This window comes from Muntiacus reevesi, chromosome 3 (genome assembly GCF_963930625.1).
Source record: "Muntiacus reevesi chromosome 3, mMunRee1.1, whole genome shotgun sequence".
Classification (NCBI taxonomy): Eukaryota; Metazoa; Chordata; class Mammalia; order Artiodactyla; family Cervidae; genus Muntiacus; species Muntiacus reevesi.
This window is the reverse complement of record NC_089251.1, coordinates 81,411,869-81,437,502: the sequence shown is the minus strand read 5'-3', so window position 1 is coordinate 81,437,502 and position 25,634 is coordinate 81,411,869. Positions and strand designations below refer to the sequence as shown.

The 25,634-nt window shown below is 42.7% G+C and overlaps 1 protein-coding gene across 1 annotated transcript in view; it reads left to right on the top strand.

Moving 5' to 3' along the window:
- Positions 1-1,306: 1,306 nt before the first annotated feature.
- The window catches only part of GALM (galactose mutarotase), a 56,189-nt gene continuing 31,861 nt past the window's right edge, over positions 1,307-25,634 (top strand). The window contains exons 1-4 of the mRNA XM_065929415.1: positions 1,307-1,691; positions 13,577-13,731; positions 18,077-18,283; positions 23,581-23,662. Coding sequence (XP_065785487.1) covers positions 1,502-1,691; positions 13,577-13,731; positions 18,077-18,283; positions 23,581-23,662 — 634 coding nt within the window. The 5' untranslated portion in view covers positions 1,307-1,501. The remainder of the gene's footprint in view (positions 1,692-13,576; positions 13,732-18,076; positions 18,284-23,580; positions 23,663-25,634) is intronic.

Here is a 25,634-nt window from a genome sequence, read left to right as displayed (position 1 = left end):
AATCCTTCCCCCTCCTAGGCCCAGTACTGTTTGGACAGATTAGCAAAGAAATACCAGGCCCCTGTATTTTATCTGACAATCCTAATAAGGCCTTTCATATCTCTATTTTAGTCCTCTGCCATCAGTGGGGGAAGAAAAACCAAAAACATCTGAGATTAGTCATCAAAACCTGGAGCAATATTTCTCAAGGTCTCGTCCCAGATAGACTGCATTAAAATACCATGAAGAATCTGTGAGAAAAGGAGATTCCTGAGTTTCACCCTAGACTCACAGAATCAGAAACTCCAGGTATGGGCCTGGGGATATGTAACTTTTTTTAACCTCTATAGATAATTCTGAGGCACATCAAAGCGTAACAATTATCCATGACCTCTGTGTCTTTTCTAGCAGTATATACTTAAAGCATTTTTCTGCTTATGGAAAGGAGATAATAAAAGTACTGCGTGTTCACTCACTCAATTGTGTCTCTTTTCAACCCTATGGACTGTAGTCCATCAGGGTCCTCTGTCCATGGAATTTTCCAGGCAACAATATTGGAGTAGGTTGCCGTTTCCTTTTCCAAGGCATCTTCCTGACCCAAGGAACCTGCCTCTCTTACATTGGCAGGCGAATTCTTTACCACTGAGTCACCCGGGGAAGCAATCAAAGTACAGTATTTGACATTTATTAGGACCTTAATAAATATTTATCCTTAATCCCTTTTTAAAGGAACTTTGGGTTTTAGGAATAAGAATGGGTATATACCCAAGGTCCATTCCCAGTTCCCTGAGGAAAAGAAAGTCAGAGACTGCCTCTGACTATGTCCTAATCTCTACATGGGACCCTGTGCAGGCTGCTACTGCAGGCTGGCAGTCTGGAGAGGCTCTCTGCAGCGAGAAGCAGAAACACCTTCAGAGTTGTTTGTGCGGGACAAACAGAATGGATCCTCAGTCAGTGCCCAGAGAAACCTGCAGTTATTTACCCCTTTTCTAAATTAGCTTTGTACTTCTTTCCCATCTGGATCAAAGAGTTAAAAATCAAAATTTCCCACCAAGATTTCCTCCCCTCACCATTCCTAATTCTCATCTCTTCAATTCTCAGCGTCTTATCTGAAAGTCAGCCACCATTAACGGATGAATCTTTGCTTGTTAAGAACCTCGTGCCGGAAAAACGGTAGAACATTGCAGTCAGGATTTCGGTTTAGAAAGACTACAGGCCCCAAAATGCATTTTCACATTCCAAAAACTACCATTCCCAAAATGCAATGCAGTCAGAGGTCCAAAGGAAAAGAACTGACTGGAACTTGCCAGCCTAGCTGGAAACTTTGCCTTCCCTCAGGCAGAGGAATGATTTAGAGAAGTCCCAGAGGATATTTTTTTGCAGGAGTGGTCACTCCTTAAATCCAGGCAAGAAAGGGGAGGAGTGTGAGCCGTCCCGCCTCTTCTCCAGTAAATTTCTGCCGCTCCAGGGTTAGCGGCGGGAGTTCGAAGGACTTGGAGCCGCTGCACACCCAGAGCTCAGCATGGTTTCGGTGACCAGAGCCGTGTTTGGAGACCTGCCCCTGGGAGCAGGGACAGTGGAGAAGTTCCAGCTGCAGTCAGACCAGCTGAGAGTGGACATCATCTCCTGGGGCTGCACCATCACAGCCCTGGAGTTCAAAGACAGGCAGGGCAGAGCCTCAGATGTGGTGCTCGGCTTTGACGAGTTGGAAGGTGGGTTGAATTCCGCCCCGGGCTGCGGACGGGCCCAGGCCCGCTGCGCACACTGCCCCACACCCCAGCCGGGGATGCGGCGACCGAGGGGAAGTACCGAGCTTGTGGCCGCTGGGATCCGGCTGACTCAGTGTGTTGTGATCCAGTGTTTGGGAAAAGACAAAGTGAACAGAAACTGCCGTAGCACTTAGCTTCCGGTTATGCTTTCAGGCTTTGCCTTAATTAAAAAGTCAGTTGAGGGAAAGATAAAACTTCAGCAACCCTGGAGCGATCTTTGAACTGCCTGATCTCAGAGGGCGGGAGAGGAGACACAGAGGCTGGAGCGGGTGTGGCTCCCAGCTCTTTCTCTTGCCATTTCTGAAGAAGGGGAAAAAAAAAAATCAAAGACGTGCGTCTTCTACTTCCTTTCTTCTTGATCAGATTCTCTTTGAGGTCTGGTTGTTTCAGAAATGCTTCATAAGGTAAGCTCAGCGGGTGCAGAAGCTTATCTGCTTTGTTCTGTGGAGTTCGGTGTCCCACACTCCCTGGCTAATCAATAACCGTGTACTGGAAGAACATGGAAGACCAACTTACTGTCGAGAAATGAGCCTCCTTATAACTGGGGTGGATTTTATTCTGCAGGAATCTATGACAGCTAAGAACGTGTATTAATTCATGCATTCAATCATTGTTGATTCAGTTATCTCATTCCAGGAGACAGGTCCCCACCCTCATGCAGCTTGCAGTTTAGATGTGGAGATAGACTTTAGCCAAATAATGGCATAAACAAATAATTAAAACTGCAACTTCACTGCAACTTCTTGGGGCAAAGGAAAATGTACATAGTGCTTGCTGTCTCTTGGCACAGTAAATAAGTAGAGAGAAAAAAAGATCGAAATAAAGTTAGCAAAGGGCAATTGCTTGATAATTAATTCTCTGCTCAGTGGTAAGCATGTGGACAAAATCTGTTAAGAGAGGAGGTTTGAGGTTTTCCTTTAGGTATGTGTCTTTCTGTCTGTTTGCTTCTTCAGCAACATAGCCCAGGATGGGAAGTCAACAGAAGACAGAATTGGTTTTCCCTTAGCAGACTGAAATTGGCTCTTCATTTCCTTAACAAAAATGTTTTCTAAATATTCCTGAGAATTCTATTCCTTGCCCTCTGGTGGGTTGTCTTTAACTGCCTTGGAGCCTCCACAGCTTGGCTTGGAGAAGGTGTCGGTAGCATTCAGCAGAATTTCTCTGGTAATTTCAGCAAGCCTGTTATAGGAGACTCCGCAGTGGGAACGTGCAGGAGCTGGGAAAATCAGCTCCACTGTCCCCTTACTCTCTACATCCCTTTCGGTTTCTGGGGTGGGTGTTCCTATCCCCTGTCTTCAGAGTCAGAAGGCAGGAGAGTTGACAAGTGACAAAAAAAGAGAATGCTTTAGAATCACATTTGCTGAGTCATCTTTCTTTTAGCATAACCATTTGCTTGGCGGAAACGGAATCACAGAGATTACTTAACTGGTGCAAAATTGCCCGTGGAGACCAAGGAGAATTGGATAGATGACCTAGAATTTCTGAGCCTATAAAGCACTGGAGATGATATGTTGTATCTGCTTTTATCACCTCGTTTACATCTCTGCTTTATCACCATTCAGGAGGTAGCTACCCTACCCTTCCCTCCCCCCACTCATACACACACTCATTTCTTACTAGTTTTAATTATTTTTTTTATTAATAATATTTATTTGCTTGTTTTATTGGGTCCTAGTTGCGGCACTCGGGATCTTTGATTTCTGTTGCAGCATACAAACTCTTAGTTGCATCATGTGGGATGTATTTCCTGACCAGGGATCAAACCTGGGCCCCCTGTATTGGGAGCATGGCGTCTTAGCCACCGGACCACCAGGAAAGTTCCTAATTTTAGTTCTCATGTAAGAGTCACATGGATCTTAAAACAAAAGGCATCTTTGCACAATTCGTTCGAAAAGTGTGCCATGATGATGATATGGCACCTGAGAAGCACCAGATTCTTAGTAGGCATAGAAGTGCCAATTTTGTGAATGCAGTAATGTTGAATATGTTGTCTCTGTGAGTCTCTGAGTTTTGTGGGAATCTAGGTGAAAGAAAGTATTATCATCAAATGTTCTTAAAAGGGAGGAAAAAAGATAGATCGCCTTGGATTACAGTGATCTAGCTTTTATTGACTGTATTGCCCCCCTCCCATGTTGTTAACATATCTTGAGAGATTTAAATGGCATTCTTTTGTCAGCATCCATGACTGGCGCCACAAAATGCCAGGTCGAATCAAAGCATCTAAAGTATATTCTAAAAAAAATAAAAATAAAAAATAAAGTATATTCTAGATACTGGGAATTCCCTGGTGGTCCAGTAGTTAGGATTCCAAGCTTCCATTACAACTGGCGGAGGTGGGTGGGGCACAGGTTCCATCCCTGGTCGGCGAACTATATCCTGCAAGCGGTGTGGCACATCAAAAAAAGTGAAGTTGTCCAGATGCTGGATCGAGAGAAACATTTTCAACCTTATGCTATAATTTAGATAATTTAACTGTTTACTTAAAAAGGAAAGCAAGCTATTTTCAAAAGACTAAAGAAGTGTTTAGAATATCAAGTACGATATTCTGATATGTTCAGCCATCTTCAGGGATGAACATATATGTCATTATGAGGGTACAGTTCAGTTCAGTTACTCAGTCGTGTTCTACTCTTTGCGACCCCAACGACCGCAGCACACCAGGCTTCCCTGTCCATCACCAACTCCCAGAGCCTACTCAAACTCATGTCCATCGCGTCGGTGATACCATCCAACCATCTCATCCTCTGTTGTCCCCTTCTCTCGCCTTCAATCTTTCCCAGCATCAGAGTCTGTTCCAGAGAGTTGGTTCTTCTCATCAGGTGGCCAAAGTATTGGAGTTTCAGTTTCAGCATCAGTCCTTCCAATGAGCATTCAGGACTGATTTCTTTTAGGATGGACTGGTTGAATCTTCTTGCAGTCCAAGGGACTCTCAAGAGTCTTCTCCAATGCCACAGTTCAAAAGCATCATTTCTTTGGTGCTCAGCTTTCTTTATATTCCACCTCTCACATCCATATTTGACTACTGGAAAAACCATAGCTTTGACTAGGTGGGCCTTTGTTGGGAAAGTAATGTCTCTGCTTTTTAATATGCTGTTTAGGTTGGTCATAGCTTTTCTTCCAAGGAGCAAGTATCTTTTAATTTCATGACTGCAGTCACCATCTGCAGTGATTTTGGAGCGCCCTCCGCCCTCCCCCACAAAAGTCTCTCACTGTTCTATGAAGTGATGGGACCGAATGCCATGATCTTAGTTTTCTGAATGTTGAGTTTTAAGCTAACTTTTTCACTCTCCTTTTTCACTTTCGTCAAGAGGCTCTTTAGTTCTTCTTCACTTTCTGCCATAAGGGTAGTGTCATCTGCATATCTGAGGTTATTGATATTTCTCCTGGCAATCTTGATTCCAGCCTGTGCTTCATCCAGTCCGGCATTTTGCATGATGTACTCTGGATATAAGTTAAATAAGCAGGGTGAGAATATACAGCCTTGACGTACTCCTTTCCCAATTTGGAACCACTCTGTTGTTCCATGTCCAGTTCTAACTGTTGCTTCCTGACCTGCATACAGATTTCTGAGGGGGCAGGTCAGGTGGTCTGATATGCCCATCTCTTGAAGAATTTTCCACAGTTTTTGGTGATCCACACAGTCAAAGGCTTTGGTGTAGTCAGTAAAGCAAAAGTAGATGTTTTCCTGGAACTCTCTTCCTTTTTTAATGATCCAGCAGATATTGGCAATTTGATCTCTTGTTCCTCTGCCTTTTCTAAAACCAGCTTGAACATCTGGGAGTTCACGGTTCACGTATTGTTGAAGCCCGGCTTGGAGAATTTTGAGCATTACTTTGCTAGCATGTGAGATGAATGCAATTGTGCAGTAGTTTGACCATTCTTTGGCATTGCCTTTCTTTGGGATTGGAATGAAAACTGACCTTTTCCAGTCCTGTGGCCAATGCTGAGTTTTCCAGATTTGCTGGCATATTGAGTGCAGCACTTTGACAGCATCATCTTTTAGGATTTGAAATAGCTCAACTGGAATTCTATCACCTCCACTAGCTTTTTTCATATTGATGCTTCCTAAGGCCCACTTGACTTCACATTCCAGATGTCTGGCTCTAGGTGAGTGATCACACCATTGTGGTTATCTGGGTCTTAAAGATCTCTTTTGTATAGTTCTTCTGTGTAATCTTGCCATCTCTTCTTAATATCTTCTGCTTCTGTTAGGTCTAGACCATTTCTCTTCTTTATTGTGCTCATCTTTGAATGAAATGTTCCCTTGGTATCTCTAATTTTCTTGAGGAGATCTCTAGTCTTTCCCATTCTTTTGTTTCCTGTATTTCTTTGCATTGATCACCGAGGAAGGCTTTAGTTATCTCTCCTTGCTATTCTTTGGAACTCTGCATTCAAATGGGTATATCTTTCCTTTTCTCCTTTGCCTTTAGCTTCTCTTTTTTTCTTATTTTGGGAAGGCTTTCTGATATGTTCAGCCATCTTCAGGGTTGAACTTCATATATGTCATTATGAAAAGCAGAATTGTCTCAATCATAATAGTGTGAATGGCAGCATATTACTCTTTTGATCAATTCTAGTGTATTAAAACCCGTGTTAAGAAATTGGTGACAGAAGTTGTGTTTGAGAAGGAACTCTGGGTAGCTGTGGTACAGGGATGGGAAGAAGGCTAGATTGTCACTGGATAATCTTTGTAGTCTGAGTAAGTATTATATAAACAAACTGAGGCAAATAGTTTAAAGCAATACGATGTGACAGAGTCAGGGTTTATCTTCACGTTACTATGTCCCCAAAATATTTTGAGCCACAGGGAAGAGCTAAGCATGGATAATTCCATGAGACATGGTCCTTTTGTAATTACCAGGTTAGATGTGAACTCTCTGATTTCCCAGATAGATTATGTAAGCTACTTGGATGCTGGCCACGAATGGAGGTCAGAATAGTTCACATACTCCCTAGGAAATGAGATCTTTGTTCTGTAGAATTCTAATGAGGTAAATCATATGATCTTTTAGTTATAAGCTAGAAAAATCAGTAATGCCTCCTGTGAGGTTTTTCTCCTGCCATTTTTTGTATTGAAAAATTTTTTTCTTCCTTTTTGGCTTGCTGGATCTTCGTTGTAGCGCGCAGGCTTTTCTAGTTGTGACATGCAGACTTAGTTGCCCCTAGGCATACAGCACCTTAGTTCCCTGACCAGGGATCAAACCTATGTCCCCTGGTTTGGAAGGCTGATTCTTTACCACTGAACCACCAGGAAAGTCCCTTGAAAATATTTTTTAATGTTTTTTCATCTTCGTGTCCCACTGGCAGTCATTATGACTTCTTTCAAAACCTTGGTGAGAATATTTGCTCATGAGCTACAGGTATAAATAATCTACCCAGATAATCAACACGATTCCTTTCCTTTCATCTTCACCTCAGTTGCCACCAACACCCAGCTATTACTGCCATGAGAGGCATTATGAAAAGATTAGGAAAAAAATCAACTTAGTGCTTTTAGAAAACCTGAGTTTATAAGAGGTGGTGGGAGGAAAAGGGACCAGTTTAGAGGCTGCAGTTTCATATTACAGATGCCCAAGAGTGTCCTTTTAGAAGCATTAAGGATTCCTAGTTTAAATTCTCTGCTTTGTCCCTTATAGCTCTGTGATCTTGGGCAAGTTATTTAACCTCTCTAGAACTATTTCCTCACCTGAAACAAATAGATAATGATTAAACATGCAATTGGCTATGATTGTGTCTGACTATATTGAACAATTAATAATTTTAATCGTCTTTACTTCCTTTGCCCCCAAATATCTTCCTTCACACTCCTCGAACATCCTATTTCACCTTGTTAACACTGCACAAAATGGCATGGAGATTCATTTGGGACAACCAGCAGCAATTGTAAAACATATAAAAATTTGGGATGTTTAATGTGCTCACCAATTAAACTAGTGTTGATTTTCCTCAAAAGGCCAAAAGAAAGTCGTTCAGGGTGTGGAGGGTTTGTCTGAGAATCCTGAGCAATTTTATTTGAGACTTTTAGGGCACTCTTGTTAAGGTTTGGGCAGTCTGAGGTTGATGTCATAGCTGGAATCCTTGGGATGTTTGAGGAGTGGAGAAGACCATACCCAGTTTATTAATGTATTCTGGCCAGTCCCTCGCCCAAAAATTTCTCTGTCATTTACCCTACATCAGTTCAGTTCATTCATTCAATTGTGTCCGACTCTTTGCAACACATGGACTGCAGCATGCCAGGTCTGCCTGTCCATCTCCAATTCTTGGAGTTTACTCAAACTCATGCCCATTGAGTTGGTAATGGCATCAAACCATCTCATCCTCTGTCATCCCCTTCTCCTTCTGTCTTCAACCTTTCCCAGCATCAGGATCTTTTCAAATGAGTCACTTCTATGCATCAGGTGGCCAAAGTATTGGAGTTTCAGCTTCAACATCAGTCCTTCCAGTGAACATTCAGGACTGATTTCCTTTAGAATGAACTGGTTGGATCTCCTTGCAGTCCAAGGGACTCTCAAGAGTCTTCTCCAACACCACAGATCAAAAGCATCAGTTCTTCAGTGCTCAGCTTTCTTTATAGTCCAACTCTCACATCCATACATGACTACTGGAAAAACCATAGCTTTGACTAGATGGACCTTTGTAAATGTAAAAGCAAAGTAATGTAAACTCTTGGAGCTTTTTAATATACTGTCTAGGTTGGTCATAATTTTTCTTCCAAGGAGTAAGCGTCTTTTTATTTTATGGCTGCAGTCACCATCTGCAGTGATTTTGGAGCCCCCAAAAATAAAGTCTGACACTTTTTCAACAGTTTCTTCATTTATTTGCTGTGAAATGATGGGACCAAATGCCATCTGAATGTTCAGCTTTAAGCCAAAATTTTCACTCTCCTTTTTCACTTTCATCAAGAGACTCTTTAGTTCTTCTTCACTTTCTGCCATAAGGGTGGTGTCATCTGCATATCTGAGGTTATTGATATTTCTCCCAGCAATCTTGATTCCATCTTGTGCTTCCTCCAGCCCAGCGTTTCTCATGATGTACTCTGCATGTAAGTTAAATAAGCAGGGTGACAATATACAGCCTTGACGTACTCCTTTTCCTATTTGGAACCAGTCTGTTGTTCCATGTCCAGTTCTAACTGTTGCTTCCTGACCTGCATACAGATTTCTCAGGAGGCAGGTCAAGTGGTCTGATATTCCCATTTCTTGAAGAATTTTCCACAGTTTATTGTGATCCACACAGTCAAAGTCTTTGGCATAGTCACTAAAGCAAAATTAGATGTTTTTCTGGAACTCTCTTGCTTTTTCAATGATCCAGCAGATGTTGGCAATTTGATCTCTGATTCCTCTGCCTTTTCTAAAACCAGCTTGAACATCTGGAAGTTCACGGTTCACATATTGTTGAAGCCTGGATTGGAGAATTTTGAGCATTACTTTGCTAGCATGTGAGGTGAGCGTGTGAATTATGCAGTAGTTTGACCATTCTTTGGCATTGCCTTTCTTTGGGATTGGAATGAAAACTGACCTTTTCCAGTCCTGTGGCCACTGCTGAGTTTTCCAGATTTGCTGGCATATTGAGTGGAGCACCGTGACAGCATCATCTTTCCAGATTTGAAATAGCTCAACTGGAATTCTATCACCTCCACTAGCTTTTTTCATATTGATGCTTCCTAAGGCCCACTTGACTTCACATTCCAGATGTCTGGCTCTAGGTGAGTGATCACATCATCATAATTATCTGAGTCGTGAAGATCTTTTTTGTACAGTTCTTCTGTGTATTCTTGCCACCTCTTAATATCTTCTGCTTCTGTTAGGTCCATACCATTTCTGTCCTTTATTGAGCCCATCTTTGCATGAAATGTTTCCTTAGTATCTCTAATTTTCTTGAAGAGATCTTTAGTCTTTCCCATTCTTTTGTTTTCCTCTATTTCTTTTCACTGATCACTGAGGAAGGCTTTCTTATCATCTCCATTTTATTCCTTGGAACTCTGCATTCAAATGGGTATATCTTTCCTTTTCGCCTTTCCTTTGGGCTTCTCTTTTTTTCACAGCTATTTATAAGGCCTCCTCAGGCAGCTATTTTGATTTTTTCCAGGTCTTTTTCTTGGGGTTGGTCTTGCTCCCTGTCTCCTGTACAATGTCACGAACCTCCGTCCACAGTTCATCAGGTACTCTGTCTATCAGATCTAGTCCCTTAAGTCTATTTCTCACTGCCATTGTATAATCACAAGGAATTTGATTTAGGTCATACCCAAATCGTCTAGTGGTTTTCCCTACTTTCTTCAATTTAAGTCTGAATTTGGCAATAAGGAGTTCATGATCTGAGCCACAGTCAGCTCCCGGTCTTATTTTTGCTAACTGTATAGAGCTTCTCCATCTTTGGCTGCAAAGAATATAATCAATCTGATTTCAGTGTTGGCCATCTGGTGATGTCCATGTGTAGAGTCTTCTCTTGTGTTGTTGGAAGAGGGTGTTTTCTATGACCAGTGCGTTCTCTTCGCAGAACTCTATTAGCCTTTGCCCTGCTTCATTCTGTACTCCAAGGCCAAATTTGCCTGTTACTCCAGGTGTTTCTTTTTTTTTTTTTCCTTTTATTTTATTTTTTTTCAGGTGTTTCTTGACTTCCTGCTTTTGCATTCCAGTTCCCTATAATGAAAAAGACATCTTTTTTGGGTGTTAGTTCTAAAAGGTCTTGTAGGTCTTCATAGAACTGTTCAACTTCAGCTTCTTCAGCATTACTGGTCAGGGCATAGACTTGGATTACTGTGATAGTGAATGGTTTGCCTTGGAGACAAAGATCCTTCTGTCGTTTTTTGAGACTGCATGCAAGTACTGCATTTCGGACTCTTTTGTTGAGTATGATGGCTACTCCATTTCTTCTAAGGGATTCTTGCCCACAGTAGTAGATATAATGGTCATCTGAGTTAAATTCACCCATTCCAGTCCATTTTGGTTCGCTCATTCCTAAAATGTCGCTTTCACTCTTGCCATCTCCCGTTTGACCACTTCCAATTTGCCTTGATTCATGGACCTGACGTTCCAGGTTTCTATGCAATATTGCTCTTTACAGCATCGGACCTTGCTTCCGTCACCAGTCACATTCACACCTGGGTGTTGGTTTTGCTTTGGCTCCATCTCGCATGTTGGGCACCTACTGATCTGGGGTGTTCATCTTTCAGTGTTCTATGTTTTTGCCTTTTCATACGGCTCATGGGGTTCTCAAGGCAAGAATACTGAATGGTTTGCCATTCCCTTCTCCATTGGACCACGTTTTGTCAGACCTCTCCACCATGACCAATCCATCTTGGGTGGCCCTACGTGGCATGGCTCATAGTTTCATTGAGTTAGACAAGGCTGTAGTCCATGTCATTAGATTGATTAGTTTTCTGTGACTGTGGTTTTCAGTCTGTCTGTCCTCTGATGGAGAAGGATAGAGGCTTATGGAAGCTTCCTGATGGTAGAGACTGACTGAAGAAACTGGGTCTTGTTTTGATGGGCGGGGCCATGCTCAGTACATTTTTAATCCAATTTTCTGTTGATGGGTGGAGCTCTGTTCCCTCCCTGCTATTTACCTGGGGCCAAACATCAGTTACTGACTAGATTAAACCAGCATTCTTGGCTTGACCTAAAAACTGCCCTTTTTCATGGAAAATAGTATTTTCTGCATTTCAGAAACAAGCTTCTTAGCCCTATTCAGACTTTGGGGGACTGTCACTTTTTGTAATTTTGATTTGATTTAAAAGCTTAGTAATAGGGACTTATGTGGTGGTCCAGTGGTTAAGAATCCACCTTCCAATGCATGAGACTTGGGTTCTGGTCAGGGAGCTAGGATCCCACATGCCCAGGGGCAACTAAGCCCAAGGACCTCAAGGAGAGGCTCTTGTGCTGCAACTAGAGAAAGCCTGTGTGCTGCAACAAAAAGTTGTGCTTTTTCTTACAAAGACCCAGGGCAGTCAAAAAAAAAAAAAAACTTAGTAACGTAAGAAAGTAATATAAACTCCATTTGTTCTGAAGAGTTTCTCAGAGACAGTTAGGAGCAGTCATTTCTGCTGTCCTTACCGTTTAATCCTTAACTCTTCATCTAAAAGAAGGGGTTGAAAAGTGCTTCTTACTTCAGTGGGCTTATTAATTGTTGCCAAAAAGTGGTCCCTTTTGAGGGAATTCTTGCAAGTCCATGATGCAGCTTGCAGTTGAATTTGTCCTTGTCTCCGATGCCAAGCATGTGGCTGGCAACGAGTAGGAGCTTGGTGTACACCAGTTGAATGAATCAAGGTAGGAGTCAAAAGGAGATGTAGCTAAATGATTTTTGAACAGAAGTCCTGCTTTTCACATTTCGAGCTCCTGGAAAGCAAATGAAATTTGTTCCACATTATATGTCATCAGGGAAAGGGAAATTAAAACAACATTGAGACCTATTAGAATAGCCGAAGTCCAGAACACTGACAACACCAAATGCTGGCAAGCACATGAAGCAACAGGAACTATCATTCTTTGCTGGGAATACAAAATGGTGTAGCTACTTTGGGAGATAGTTGGCAGTTTCTTGCAAGATTAAACATACTCTTACCATATGGTCCAGCAGTCACATTCCTTGGTATTTTACTCAAGGGAGTTAAAAATATATGTCCATACAAAAACCTGCATATGAATATTTGTAGTAGCTTTATCCATAATTGCCAAAACTTGGAAGCAACCAAGATGCCCTTCAATAGGTGAATGGATAAGTAAACTGTGGTACATCCAGACAATAGAACATTATGCTGTGCTAGAAAGAAATCAGTCCACAAAAATATATGGAGCAACCTTAAATGCATGTTATTAAGTGAAAGAAGCCCATCTGAAAAGCACATGCACACGTATACTGAAGTATTAAAGGGAACACGCAGGTCTACATAGGAGGGAATTCCCTGGCATTCCAGTGGTTAGGGCTGTGAGTTTCCACTGCAGGAGGCGCTCAGTTGATCCTAGGCCAGGGAACTGGTGGGGCTTCCCTTGTAGCTCATTTGGTAAAGAATCTGCCCGCAATGCAAGAGACCCGAGTTCGATTCCTCGGTTGGGAAAATCCCCTAGAGAAGGAAATGGCAACCCACTCCAGTATTCTTACCTGGAGAATCCCATGGACAGAGGAATTTGGCAGGCTACAGTTCATGGGGTCACAAGAGTCAGACACAACTTAGTGATTAAACCACCACCACCAGGGAACTGGGATCCTGCAAGCCATGTTACATGGCCAAAACAACAAGCAAAAAAAAAAAAAAAAAAAACCAATATAGATATACATACAGATATAAATGGTGGGCTCCCCTGGCGGTCCAGTGGTTAAGCATCTGCCTGTCAATGAAGGGGACATAGGTTCAGTTCCTCACCTGGGAAGGTTCCACATGCTGTGGGACAAGTAAATCAGAGCACCACAACTGCTGGAGCCTGCATGCCCTAGAGCCCAGCTCCCATGCTCCTCAGCAAGAGGAGCCACTGCCATGAGAAGCTTGTGCACTGCAACTAGAGAGTAGCTCATGTGCAGCAACAAAGACCCAGCACAGCCAAAAAATATATATATACATATTAACAGTGGTTCTCTCTACTGAGAAGGTCAGGATGATTTCAGTTTCTCCTTTGTGCTTTAGTCTTTTTAAATGTTTGTAAAGAATATGAATTACTTTTGGAAAGGGGAAGGGTCGTGTGTAAAGAACACCAATTTTCCCTGCTTCCATGCACACATAGTATGCCCATGTTGTTAATACTTAAAGCTGCCCTGAGAAGGAAGTGGTGGGCAGCAGAGTGAGCCTCATCTTTGGTTTGAGGTTTTAAAATTACTGTCATCCCATATCCTTGCAGGGTACCTCCAAAAGCAGCCCTACTTTGGAGCTGTGGTTGGCAGGGTGGCCAACCGAATTGCCAAAGGAATGTTCACTTTGGATGGGAAGGAGTATAAACTGGCCATTAACAACGGGCCCAACAGCCTGCATGGAGGAGTCAAAGGGTTTGACAAGGTGAGTTGAAGTCATTGCACAGTGTCCTCTCCTGGCACACTTCACTAAGTACCTTCAAGTGTGCCTTGCCTTTGCCAGGCACAGCCCTGGGCCCTAGAGTCAATGCGTGGTGAGGTGATCCAGGAAAGAGGCTGCTCTCGTGGTTTGGGCCTGGGGGGACGCAGATTGCTGACTGTGTTCCAGGACCCAGCTGCCTCTAGCTAATCTGACTATAGTAGGCAGGGGAGCCCCTGAGTGAAAGGATGACAACCTTTGACTTAGGAAAGACAGGAAACGAACACCTGTCTCACAGTTTTGGAATCAGAGAGTTGACTTTAGGCGGAACAGAAAAGTGGATTAAAGACAATATGTACCACTTCCTGCACAAATCATTTGCATATATTATCTCCCACTCTTATTAGAACCCCGTATTATCACCAGATGAGAAATCTGAGGCCCTGAAAGGCCACACAACTCATAAGTTGGGCTGCCTGACCCAAAGCCCTCAATCCTATACTACAATTGCTGGTGTCTGCCATAGTCACTGGCATACCCCCAACCCAACATCCCCCTAGTATCGGTCTATAAGCTCTTCCCCCCGACCCCGACTGGCATGTATTGTGCTGCCATATCCAGGCTACCCTTCCAGTGAAGGGTCTCACGCCTCAAAATGACGTCAGATTCTCCCCAGTTCTCCCTTTCCACATTAACTCCCATCCTGTAAGTGAATTCCTGGAAAAGCAGGTTAGGAAAACAAATTGATCAGACAGCTTCTCCCTGAGGTGGGAATGCCTGGCTTCCTGTTCTTTCCTAGTTGTGTGGGAGTCTGCAGGTTAAGCTCCGTGATTCTCTTACTAGTCTAATTTCAGAGAGGTAATTTTGGTAGTTAGCTTTCCTTTAAATTATACCACCCAAGTTATTTCCTAGAGAAAAGCCAGAGAAGACAGAAACATATATGGCATGTTAAGAATCACAATTTCTTCTTTTCTACGTCTTAACCACCAGCTATCCTGATGAAGGAAGTTGGTCACTCTCTGTCTCCCCTGTTCTGTCAGCTTCCTGTCTGTGGCTTAAAACCAGACAGCCCCATTACTTCCCCTTTCCTCCATGATGAAACTCTTCATGCCAGAGATGGCTGAAGGCAGAGGATGGCTTCTATCCTGGCAATATTAGGGCAGAGGATCTCTGGAATATGCCAAGTCCATGGGCAAACCCCAACCAGAGGAAGTTAGCTTCAGCTCTGTTTGGCCAGGGGTCTTCAGAGGAGCCTAAGCACCTTGTTCTAGCTTGTTCTTTCGGCCTCTGTTCCACATGGAGTTTTCTGTGGTGTTACGTACAGGGCATGCCCTGTAGGAACAAACACATAAAGATAGTGTTTATATCCTTCTCTGCCGTGTATTTACTGAGCCTCTTCTGTGAACCAGGGAGCATAATAGGATGGAGATTGCTGATACTCCAGTATAGTGAGTATCATGTAGTAAGTTACATGAATAACAGTTATAGGCAACGAGCCCCATAATATAGATGCCAGAGGTGTGCTACAGGAACTGGTATTAATGGCAGCTAGGGAGGTTAGAGTTGAACTGTTCTTCAAGAAAAGATAGCATGTCATTTAATAAGTGGATATTTGAGAGAGTGGCTGTGCAGCAGCTCACAGAGGGTGGGGAAAGACTCGGAATATAATCATGAAGCCATTGAAAGTTTTAAGACACTAGGTTTTCATGGAGCAACATGAGCAGTATCACATGAACTTCGTTTTCAGTTTTGTTTGATTTCAACAATTACTGCATAATTGTCGGTTTGCAGGTAATTGTTTTCTTATTTATACCAACACATTTTTTTAACGATGAAATTTGAATAACCTGACAGGATTAGAAATGGTGTAAGTAGGCCAAGAGAAAAAAATTTGGAAGTTTTCAGGAAAATTTGGAAACTGCTGAATCAGGGAAACCCTCCTGTGAATAGGAATTGTATTTTCCACTTTATCTGATGATATTGACTTACACAAAAATCTTTCCATTGTGTCCTTTCTCTAAAAGAGAAAAATTAGGTAGCAAGCTAAGACCATTTTATTTCAAATATTTTATTTATAAAATTTCCCATTTGGGGGATTCCTTTTTCTTTCAGTTCAGTTCAGTCTCTCAGTCATATCTGACACTTTGCAACCCAATGGACGGCAGCACGCCAGGCTTCCCTGTCCGTCACCAACTCCCGGAGCTTGCTCAAACTCATGTCCATCGAGTCAGTGATGCCATCCAACCATCTCATCCTCTGTTGTCCCCTTCTCCTGCCTTCAATCTTTCTCAGCATCAGGGTCTTTTCCAATATGTCAGTTCTTCGAATCAGGTGCCCAAAGTATTGGAGTTTCAGTTTCAGCATCTGTCCTTCCAATGAATATTCAGGACTGAGTTCCTTTAGGATTGACTTTAATTGACCTTTTTCTTTAACCACACATATATCAGGTTTTATATTTTAAGTGTTTCAAAAGTTCACCGTTTTCAGGAGATAATTAGGGTATAAAATTAATTTTTTACCAAGGTCACTGAATTCATTTCAAATACCAGCTGCCTTCACTGTAGGTGAAGGCAGAGACCTCCCTTCCTCCTGGGCCCCACTTCCTGGCAGATGTAGTGTCAGTGAGAGATGCAGGCCATGTCAGGAGTGGGTAGGCAGAGCCTGGGCTCATGGGCCACTCTTACGGCCCACACAAGTTACTGTCTCCCAAGTCTATTTGGAATGACAGTGTTTGGTCTCAACTCTGCTGTTGAAAATGAAGAATGGAATAAAACATTCACTGAAAGTAAAGATGTGGAATAGTGTAGACTGTCAGGCTAAGTTTGAACCCTAGCTCTGTCACTCATTACATGTATGACTTTAAACAAGATTTTTTTCCTTTTAAATAACTGCATGAAGTGTGAAAGGGTTCTACTCCATCCTCTAGAATGTGGGAGGTAGAGTTAACACCGCCCACTTTAAGGGCAAGTTAACACCACTGAACTCAGTTTGCTAATCTGTAAAATGGGGGTAATGATATTAGTTGTACCCATATGAAATTACCAGTGCACAACTGTTTTGACCTACAAAAATGGTAATTTTAGTTGGTTCAGCCAAATCCTTATCAAATGGTTTGTGTAAAGCACTAGGTCAGTGGCTAATGAGCACCCAACAAATGAAGGTCTCATGTCAGCAAAGGTCCCCTTTACTAGTGATCCCAGGGCTCCCCAAAGGGACTGGAGGTCTCTGGCTACCTCATCCTCTGATGGTGTAGAATAAGGAGTCAGGCTGTAGCATTAGACCACTTGATTCAAATCCAGCGTTTTACTAGCTGTGTGGCCTGGAACAAGCAGTTTATCCTTTCTGAGCTTCTGCTCTCTCATCTTTAAAAGAGGATAATGGTACCCACTTTAAGTCAGTCCTGAGACAGAAAAGATAGTGCGTGTGATGTTTCTAGTGAGTCCCTGGGCTCATAATGGGCACTCGATAAGGCATAGAAGATTACGTACAAATTTCAGGTGTATAACATAGTGATTCACAATTTTTAAAGATTACATTCCATTTAAAGTTATTATAGGCTCTTCCCTGATGGTTCAGTAGTAAAGAATCTGCCTGCCAATGCAGGAGACTCAGGTTCAATCCCTGGTGCTGAAATATCCCACATGCTGCGGAGCTACTAAACCCGTGTACCACAACTACTGAGCTTGTGCTCTAGAGCCTGGGAACCACAGGTACTGAAGCCCGCACGCCTAGAGCCCATTCTCTGCCACAAGAGAAGCCACCGCAGTGAGAAGCCCACACAGTGCAACTAGAGAGTAGCCCCTACTCGCTGCAACTGTAGAAAAGCCCATGCAACAATGAAGACCCAGTGCAGCCAAAAAAAAAAAAAACAACAAAAATTAACCTCTTCTCTAAATCAATAAAGTTACTATAAGTGAAACTGAAAGTCGCTCAGCCATGTCCAACTCTTTGTGACCTCATGGACTATACAGTCCTTGGAATTCTCCAGGCCAGAATAGTGGAGTGGGTAGCCTTTCCCTTCTCCAGGGGATCTCCCCAACCCAGGGATCAAACCCAGGTCTCCCACATTGCAGGCGGATTCTTTATCAGCTGAGCCACAAGGGAAGCTATTAGCTATATTCCTCATGCTGTACAATATATCCTTGTAGGTTATTTATTTTATACATAGACGTTTGTACGTTTAATCCCCTATCCCAATGGCAACACTAGTTGTTCTACCTGTGAGTCTGCTCCTGTTTGGTTATCCTCACTAGTTTTATTTTTTAGGTTCCAAGCTGTCCTTAAATATTGCAGTGTGGCGTTTAGCTCGGCACTGGAGTGACTAAGTAGCTTTGAAAACACTTTCTTCCAGGTCCTCTGGACCCCTCGGGTGCTGTCAAATGGTGTCGAGTTCTCACGGGTCAGTCCAGATGGTGAGGAAGGCTACCCTGGAGACTTAAAAGTCTGGGTGACGTACACGCTGGATGGCGGCGAGCTCATGGTCAACTATCGAGCACAGGCCAGTCAGACCACCCCGGTCAGTCTGACCAATCATTCTTACTTCAACCTGGCCGGCCAGGTAAGGGAACTTGCCTCTGCTACCTGCTGTAGTGTGACGTGTCACTTGCCTCTTCTCTCTTGCACTGAGCTTTGTGGAATGACCTGGGGGTGGGGGAGGAGGCGGTGACTGAAGAGACTAACCCAGTAGGGAATTGCTCTGGAGATGGGTCACCCTTGGAGTGAGGAACAGCACCCAGCAAAGCATCTGACTCATAGTAGCTGCTCAACAAATGGAAATTATAGGGAAGGGAGTACATTGAGTAGCTTGTGCTGCCCACCTGCTCAGACAGGTAAAACTAGCTATTTCAAGAACTCCCTCTCATCGGGGACTTCCCAGGTGGTCCAGTGGCTAAGACTCTGAGCTCCCAAAGCAGGGGTCCCAGGTTCGATCCCTGGTCAGGGAACTAGATCCCACATGCCGAAACTAAGAGTCCACGTGCTGCGACTAAGAGTTTGCATGCCACAACTGAAGATCCTCCAGGCTCAGCCAAATAAATAAATAAAAATATTAAAAAAAAAAAAAAGAAAGAAAAGAACTCCCTCTCCTCTAACTGTGACAAGGGCTTACATTTGCTTCCCCTGTTCCACTCCTCCCCCTCCCCTAAAAATTACTTCTAAGTAAGGCATTTTCCGCATTGGATCCTTGGAAATGTACTTAGCCCAGTCCCTTTTAGGAAATGCTGTCAGTATCGGAGTGCTCCCACTGTACAAACCCACCTGAAGAGTGCTGTGCAGACACCGAGAGAGCCTCTTAGGTAATTCCTTAGGTAATTCCCCCCAACTGTAATATTTTAGCTTATTGAGGAAGCTATTACATGACACAGAATAAAAGGCTTAGCTAAACTCTAGATTCTATGACTTTTTCTTCATCTGAGAAGCTCATCATTGTTCACTATACTTGAATCACTTTGGCATGATTTCCTACCACAAGGTGATGTTCACAGCCAGCTAGTAATACCTTACATTTTTATACTTTTTCGGAGTTTGCTGGTGATCTGCTGATTTTTTTCTAGAATCTTTTCAAGTAGCATGAGCTAATTTGTTCTTACATAATTTCCAAAGCTCTTCCTTTGAAAATAAGAAAGATGGCTCTTCACTTGCTCATTCCTTATGTTCAAGAACCATCCTTCTTGAGATCTTAAACCAAAAAATAATAATAATAATAATAAGACAAACATGCACAAGCCATAAAAGACTCTGCAGTCATAAGCATAAAACCCCACTTTTAAAAATAAGTTCAGAGAGAAACTTCACAGAAATAACATAAAATATTAATGGTATTATGTGGGTAGCAGATCGTGGTGGTTTTTCACTATTTTCCACATTTTGTAACCAAGGGGGTGATCTAAAGGAATAGATTGAGAAATAGAGAAATTAGGTGTGAAGTATTACATCTGCCTGTGTGTTCCAATGAAGGACATAAAATAGGGATGTAAGGTTCACTAAGGCTCTTTCTGTTTACCCGAGAGGAGGACCCTCCTGACCAGAATTTTCCACCCTTCCAATACTACAAGGACTTGGAGGGACAGGTATTTCTAATTTTATTTTTTTCCAGAGGCTGGATAGTTTCCCAGATCACAGACCCCACACAGAAAAGTGGTCAGGGCGAACTCCCTTGCGTGTGTTATCTTAGTAAGTACAGCTCAAATCCACAGCCAGTAGCTTCACGAGTCGGGGTGGGTGAGGGCCACCAGCCTTTGGAGCAGACATGTAAGAGTTGCTGGGCAGTTAATCAGCCTGGGGTCAAGGGGTCTCTCTGAATTTTCAGAACATCTCTTGCCCCACCGGAAAAGTATTATCGTGTGTTTTAAACCCTCCCCAGGAAAAATAGCTCAAAACTTAATATTTAAAGCAGTCAACTCATCATATATATTTTCTTTTTGTTTGTCTTTTAAATTTAATAAGCAAAGTTTTGTCCTACTTGGGGGGGTCAAGCTTTGACTCATCACTTCTAAGTTTGAGTGTTGAAGGCCTAGAGACAGGAAAGCTCGGTGTTTTTCAAAGAATGGAAAAGGTATGTAGATTGTAGATTAGTCGAGGGTTTTTTTTTTTTTTTGACTGTTCCTTTCTTATCTAACGCAAAAGTGGGTGAACTTTTTTTAAAAAAACAAAACAAAACTGAAACTTTGCCTTAAGAGCTATGAAAACAGGCCTGGGGCAATTTGAGATGAAAAGCAATAGCTATGGTTCTGGTATGTCTTTGTAGGTATGTTATCAAGGACCCAAATTCTTCCTTCATTCCATTCTGCTTTTTCAGTGTTATGGTTTTTGTCTTCAGGCTTATCCCCTCATGATTACAAAATGGTTGCCACAGCTCCACAAGTCACCTTTTCATATAGTCACATCCAGAGATTTTTAAAAAAGGGCCTACTCTTTTTTTTCATATCTCTAATGTTCCATTTTTAAGAAGAAGCAAAACTTTTTCCAGAAGCTCCTCAACAGACTTTCCTCACATTTTGTTGGCCAGAGTGTGTCTTATGCTCTGCTTAACCCAATCACCAGCAAGGGAATTAGACAAATCAAAGTTTGCTCTCTGGGACCCAGGTGGGGGTCCTATCCCTGAATATATCCTCCTTATGGGATGAATCAACTAGTCAGTATTCTGCCAGGGGAAAAGGAGGGTGTTTGCTAATAATGGAGTTAGATGGCTTTTGGGTAGGAACCAACGGTGTCTCTCTTGCTAGAGGTGATTAGAGTTGAATTAAGGTGGTGGTCATGGCAATGCACAAAAAGGTCTTTAATGCCCCCATCCAAGCCATAGTGAGCTCTAAATGGTTAACATTATTAATACAAATAGTAGCAATCAAACAAAGTTAACAAAAGCAAACACTGAACTCAGAGATGGGCCTCAGTTCTGTTTGTGACTCACCATTCCTTGCCAAGTTTTCATCACCCTGGAAAAGAAAATAATCCAACAGTAATATTCCACTAGAGGAGACTTTGCATTATTCCAAGTAAGAAAGTCATAAACTGAAAAGCATGCTTTCTTTACTGAAGGAGTGTTACTGCTGTTTAGTGACTCAACCATTAAGAGAGTGGGTGCCTAGTCAGTGTTCCTTTCTTTCTTCTCCCAGACTTCTTCTCAACATCTTGGACTCAATTTATTGGTCTATGATTTTCATATGGAATCATTTTCTTCCTGCTCTAGTGTTAAAAAAAAAAAAAGTAAAAGGAAATTCCTAAGACACTCTATTCATAATAGTAAAAAAAAAAAAAAATTCAAAGCAACTCAAAAGTCATAATAGTAAAAAAAAAAAATTCACAGCAACTCAAAAGTCTATTAACAGGAGAACAGATAAACAAGTGATATATTCATACAGTGGAATACTACTCAACCTTGAGGTGAGCATTGAACAAATAATTAGAGCCAAGGAAAGAGTCCCAAGTTCTCTTCCTCAGTCTGAGGGGCCTCTTGGGTGCTCTCATAGCCTGAGGCATGAGACAATGACACAGGGAGAGTCACACAGGGGAGAGACCCTTCTAGGCTATAACAGCTATAGGCAGCGATGCAGGCCACTACCATCTTGGACCTGCCTTCCCAGGTCAGGTCAGGGATGAAAGGAGTGGCTAAGGTGTGGGCAGAGGCCCCTGCTCCAGCCTGGTCTCCCACCCACTCCTACCCCTGACCACTGGGACAGCCCAAGAGAATCCTAGTTCCTCAGAAACAGAGCCTCTTGGTAGTGTAAATAAACTAGTCTCTGTCGTGTGTAGACATCGATTCTCATGGCCTCTAAAATCTTGGCCTTTCTCCTCAGGATGACTCCATTTGATTGTGCGGCCGAGGCCATCTCACCATAGTCTGTTTTCAGTTTATCCCCAGAGCGCACTGCCTCTCTCTGCCTACTTCTCAGGAAACTGCAGAGCCTTCAGTTTACCTCAGCTCAGGGTTTCTCAGCCTCAACACTGTTGACATTTCAGGCCAGATAATTCCTCGATGTGGGGGTGGGGAGGCTCTCCTGGGCATGGTCGGCTGTTTGACAGAATCCAGGGCCTCTTCCCAGAACTACTTCCCCAGGAGCATGACTGTCCCTGGTCATGACAATCAAACATGTCTCAGGAGACCCGTGGGGCAAAATCACCCCCAGTTGAAAACAACTGGTGTCGTTTACTTTTGAGCATTCACTCAGCAAAGCCCTCAGCTGCTTTCCGTCTCACATCTTTTGCTGGGAAGCTCTAAAATACTGCTGTTAGGGCTTCCCTGGTGCTCAGTGGTCAAGAATCCGCCTGCCAACGCATCAGACACAGACCGGGGAAGATCCCACATGGTGCAGAGAACTGAGCCTGTGCACCACAGCTGTCGAGCTTGTGCTCTAGAGCCTCGGGACCACAGTCCTGAGCCTGTGCGCCACAACTGCTGAAGCCCGTGCGCCCTGGAGCCTGTGCTCTGCGACAAGAGAAGCCACAGCAGTGAGAAGCCCTCACACCGCAACTGAAGAGTAGCCCCAGCTCTCTGAAACTGGAGAAAAGCCCGTGCAGCAGTAAAGACCCAGCACAGCCATAAATAAATAAATTATTTTTTTTAATTAACTAAAAAATACTGCTATTAAAATATAATCCTTCTTGTTAGAAGCATATATGTGTATTTTCCAGTTTGCAAGCACATTTGACTAAACTGTTCCCCACGAGAACCCTGGACAGAATGGGGGCATCAGCCCAGTCTTATGCTGAAGGAAGTGAGATTCCAGGAGGTTTAGTGACTTCCCTGGGCCACTCACTGGGAGCCAGGATTAGACCCCAGGCCTTTCTGACCACCAGCTAACACTTCATGTACTAGCTTTGGACTCTGCCAGGAGGGCAGGCTGTCTTTATGGAGGAGCTGGGACCCCAGTTCTGACTCCCAGTCTTCTGCTATGTGGCAGGGAATGGGGGACTTCGGACCAGAGAAGTGGTGACATGGCCCACCCCTAGTGAACCTACAGGCAATGCTTTGAACACCTAGCACCTGTGTTACAGGTCACTGACCCTGCTCTTCTCTTTGCCTGGGATGTGAGGAGAGTAGAAGGAACCCCTCTGCTAATAAGTGAAAACCCTAAAGGCTTTCAAACCACCATTGTCTGTCTGACTTTTCACTTTCATCATTCCATTCAGAGACGTCATGCTGGGGTCACCCTTGAAAGCTTCTTTCAGATGTATCGGCTACTATTTTGAGCCCCTACCTACCTAACTTAAATGAACATATTAGTCATCCTCATCGGTCAAATGAGATTTCTAAAGTTTTCATCAATACTTGAAATCATTTCTGCAAGAGAAGTTGTAAGCAAATATATAAGACTGAGCATTAAATCTTCATTTCTTTCTCTACTTTTTCTCTCCCAGGGTTCCCCAAATATATATGACCATGAAGTCACTATAGAAGCTGATGCTTTTTTGCCTGTGGATGAAGTCCTGATTCCTACAGGTTGGTGAATTTAAACCTTTTATAGGAATGCAGAGCTGGGGTGCAATGTGAGAAACATTAAAACTTCATTTCCCTAAATTTATTTCCCCTGTTGGCCTGACACAATGCCCATAGTTGCCATGATCAGTCATTTATTTTGGGTAAGGTTGGGAGACCATGTACTTAGACGATCAAACCATGACAATTTTGAGAGAGAAGGAATGCTGTTAATAATTAAGCCAGGGCCACAGGCATATGCTGAGATAGTCCCAGACAAACTGGGTCAGATGGTCATCCCAGCTGAGCCTTAGACTTCAGAAGGTCTCTACTAAAGTGTCAATCTGTTATTTCTTAGCATCTTAGCAGAGGGGAATTTACCTAAGCATTACCCTACACATGCAGGACCCTGATAGAACATGTCATGGTTTTTGACAGAAGAAAAGGGTGGGATGGCTTGCACCTTGAGTAGGACAAATGTGGGTATATCACCTCTGAAACACAGGGGAATGGTGTGGAAGAAGGAGTCCTGCATATCAGGAGGGAAGGTGAGGTGTTGCCAGAGAGGAATTTCATGGGGGTGTGTGTGTGTGTATCTGTGTGTTTGTGTGTCTCCTGGGTTAACTGAATTGAGGTCACCTTGGTTATTATTATTTGGGATCAAAAGTACCTTGGTTCAGTAGGCAAATCCATAGAGATAGAGAGTTGATTAGTGGTTTCCCAGGGGCTAGGGACAGAGGAGAATGGGGAGCGATAATGAGTATGAGATTTCTTCGGGGATGAAAGAGTCTGGAATTGGATAGTGGTGATGGTTGCACAACCTTGTACATACACTAAGCATTGCTGAACTGTGCACTTTGAAATGGTATGTGAGTTATCTCAGTTTAAAAAAAGAAAGAAGGGACCTTGGTTCATGTATTATCTCCAGGATTGACGGGTGTAATTTTGTACTAGATCATATGTGTACCCCCACCTGGCTCCAGGCGACAGATGGATGACAACAAGATGACTTGCAGGGGTACTGTTATTTGTGGCAGGTTATAGAAATTAACTTGGAGTAATTATCCCCAAAGCGGTATGTACATATTCTTATTGGGATTTTGTTAAAATCAGAGATAAGGTGAATGTTAAAAGCATCATCAAAGAAATCTAAAGTAAAAGTAGAGGATGAAGGGAAGGCAGAGCAGAAGTCTAGAAAGACAAATGCTTTCTTCATCAGCTCCCCTGATTACAATTTTTTAGCATCACAGAGTTGAATGTTTTCCTGGCTCCAGGGTTTTTTTATATTTACCTTGGTCTGATAACATGTGTTATCTGATATGGACATGGCCCAATAGGTAGATGCAGAATTATTGCATTGGAACTCTTATATTGTGAGCTGCAAGGGAAAAATAGTGGCAGCTACTGTTGTGTGACTGACAAGAAAATGAGGTAAGCAGCTTACAAGCGAGGTGATGAAATAAGGGCATAATTCTTTCTGTATATTTACAAAATTTTATGCTATCCTACTGAGTTTTGATCAGATGAAAGTCACACCAAAAAATGCATAATTCATGCCAGGTAAAGATTATTTGTCATGATTGTAAGAGATAATTGTGGCAAAGCACAATACAACTTAACATGTAATCTAATTGACCATGTAAAATTCACATTCATCACAGTTCTACACTGTAAGTAGCTTTAGGTCAAATTCTCCCCTCTGTACTAATCCAGGACACCTGTGAAGCTGAGTAGGCTGTAAAAGCTCTGAACTTTCAGGAGGCAAGAGCCCAGGTTCCAGTCTTGGCTTGGCTATTGACTGGCTATGGGACCTTCAGTGCATGTATAATACTTTATTATTTGAACTCTCTAGACTCCATTTTTTTTTTTTTTTTTGCAAATAGGATGTTGAACTCAGGGTTCATAAATTTTTATAAATCATACTCATAAATTCTATTTTTAAAAATTAGAGAGATTTATCTCAGGTTGTTCAACTTTTCATTTTGCCAAGGCTAGA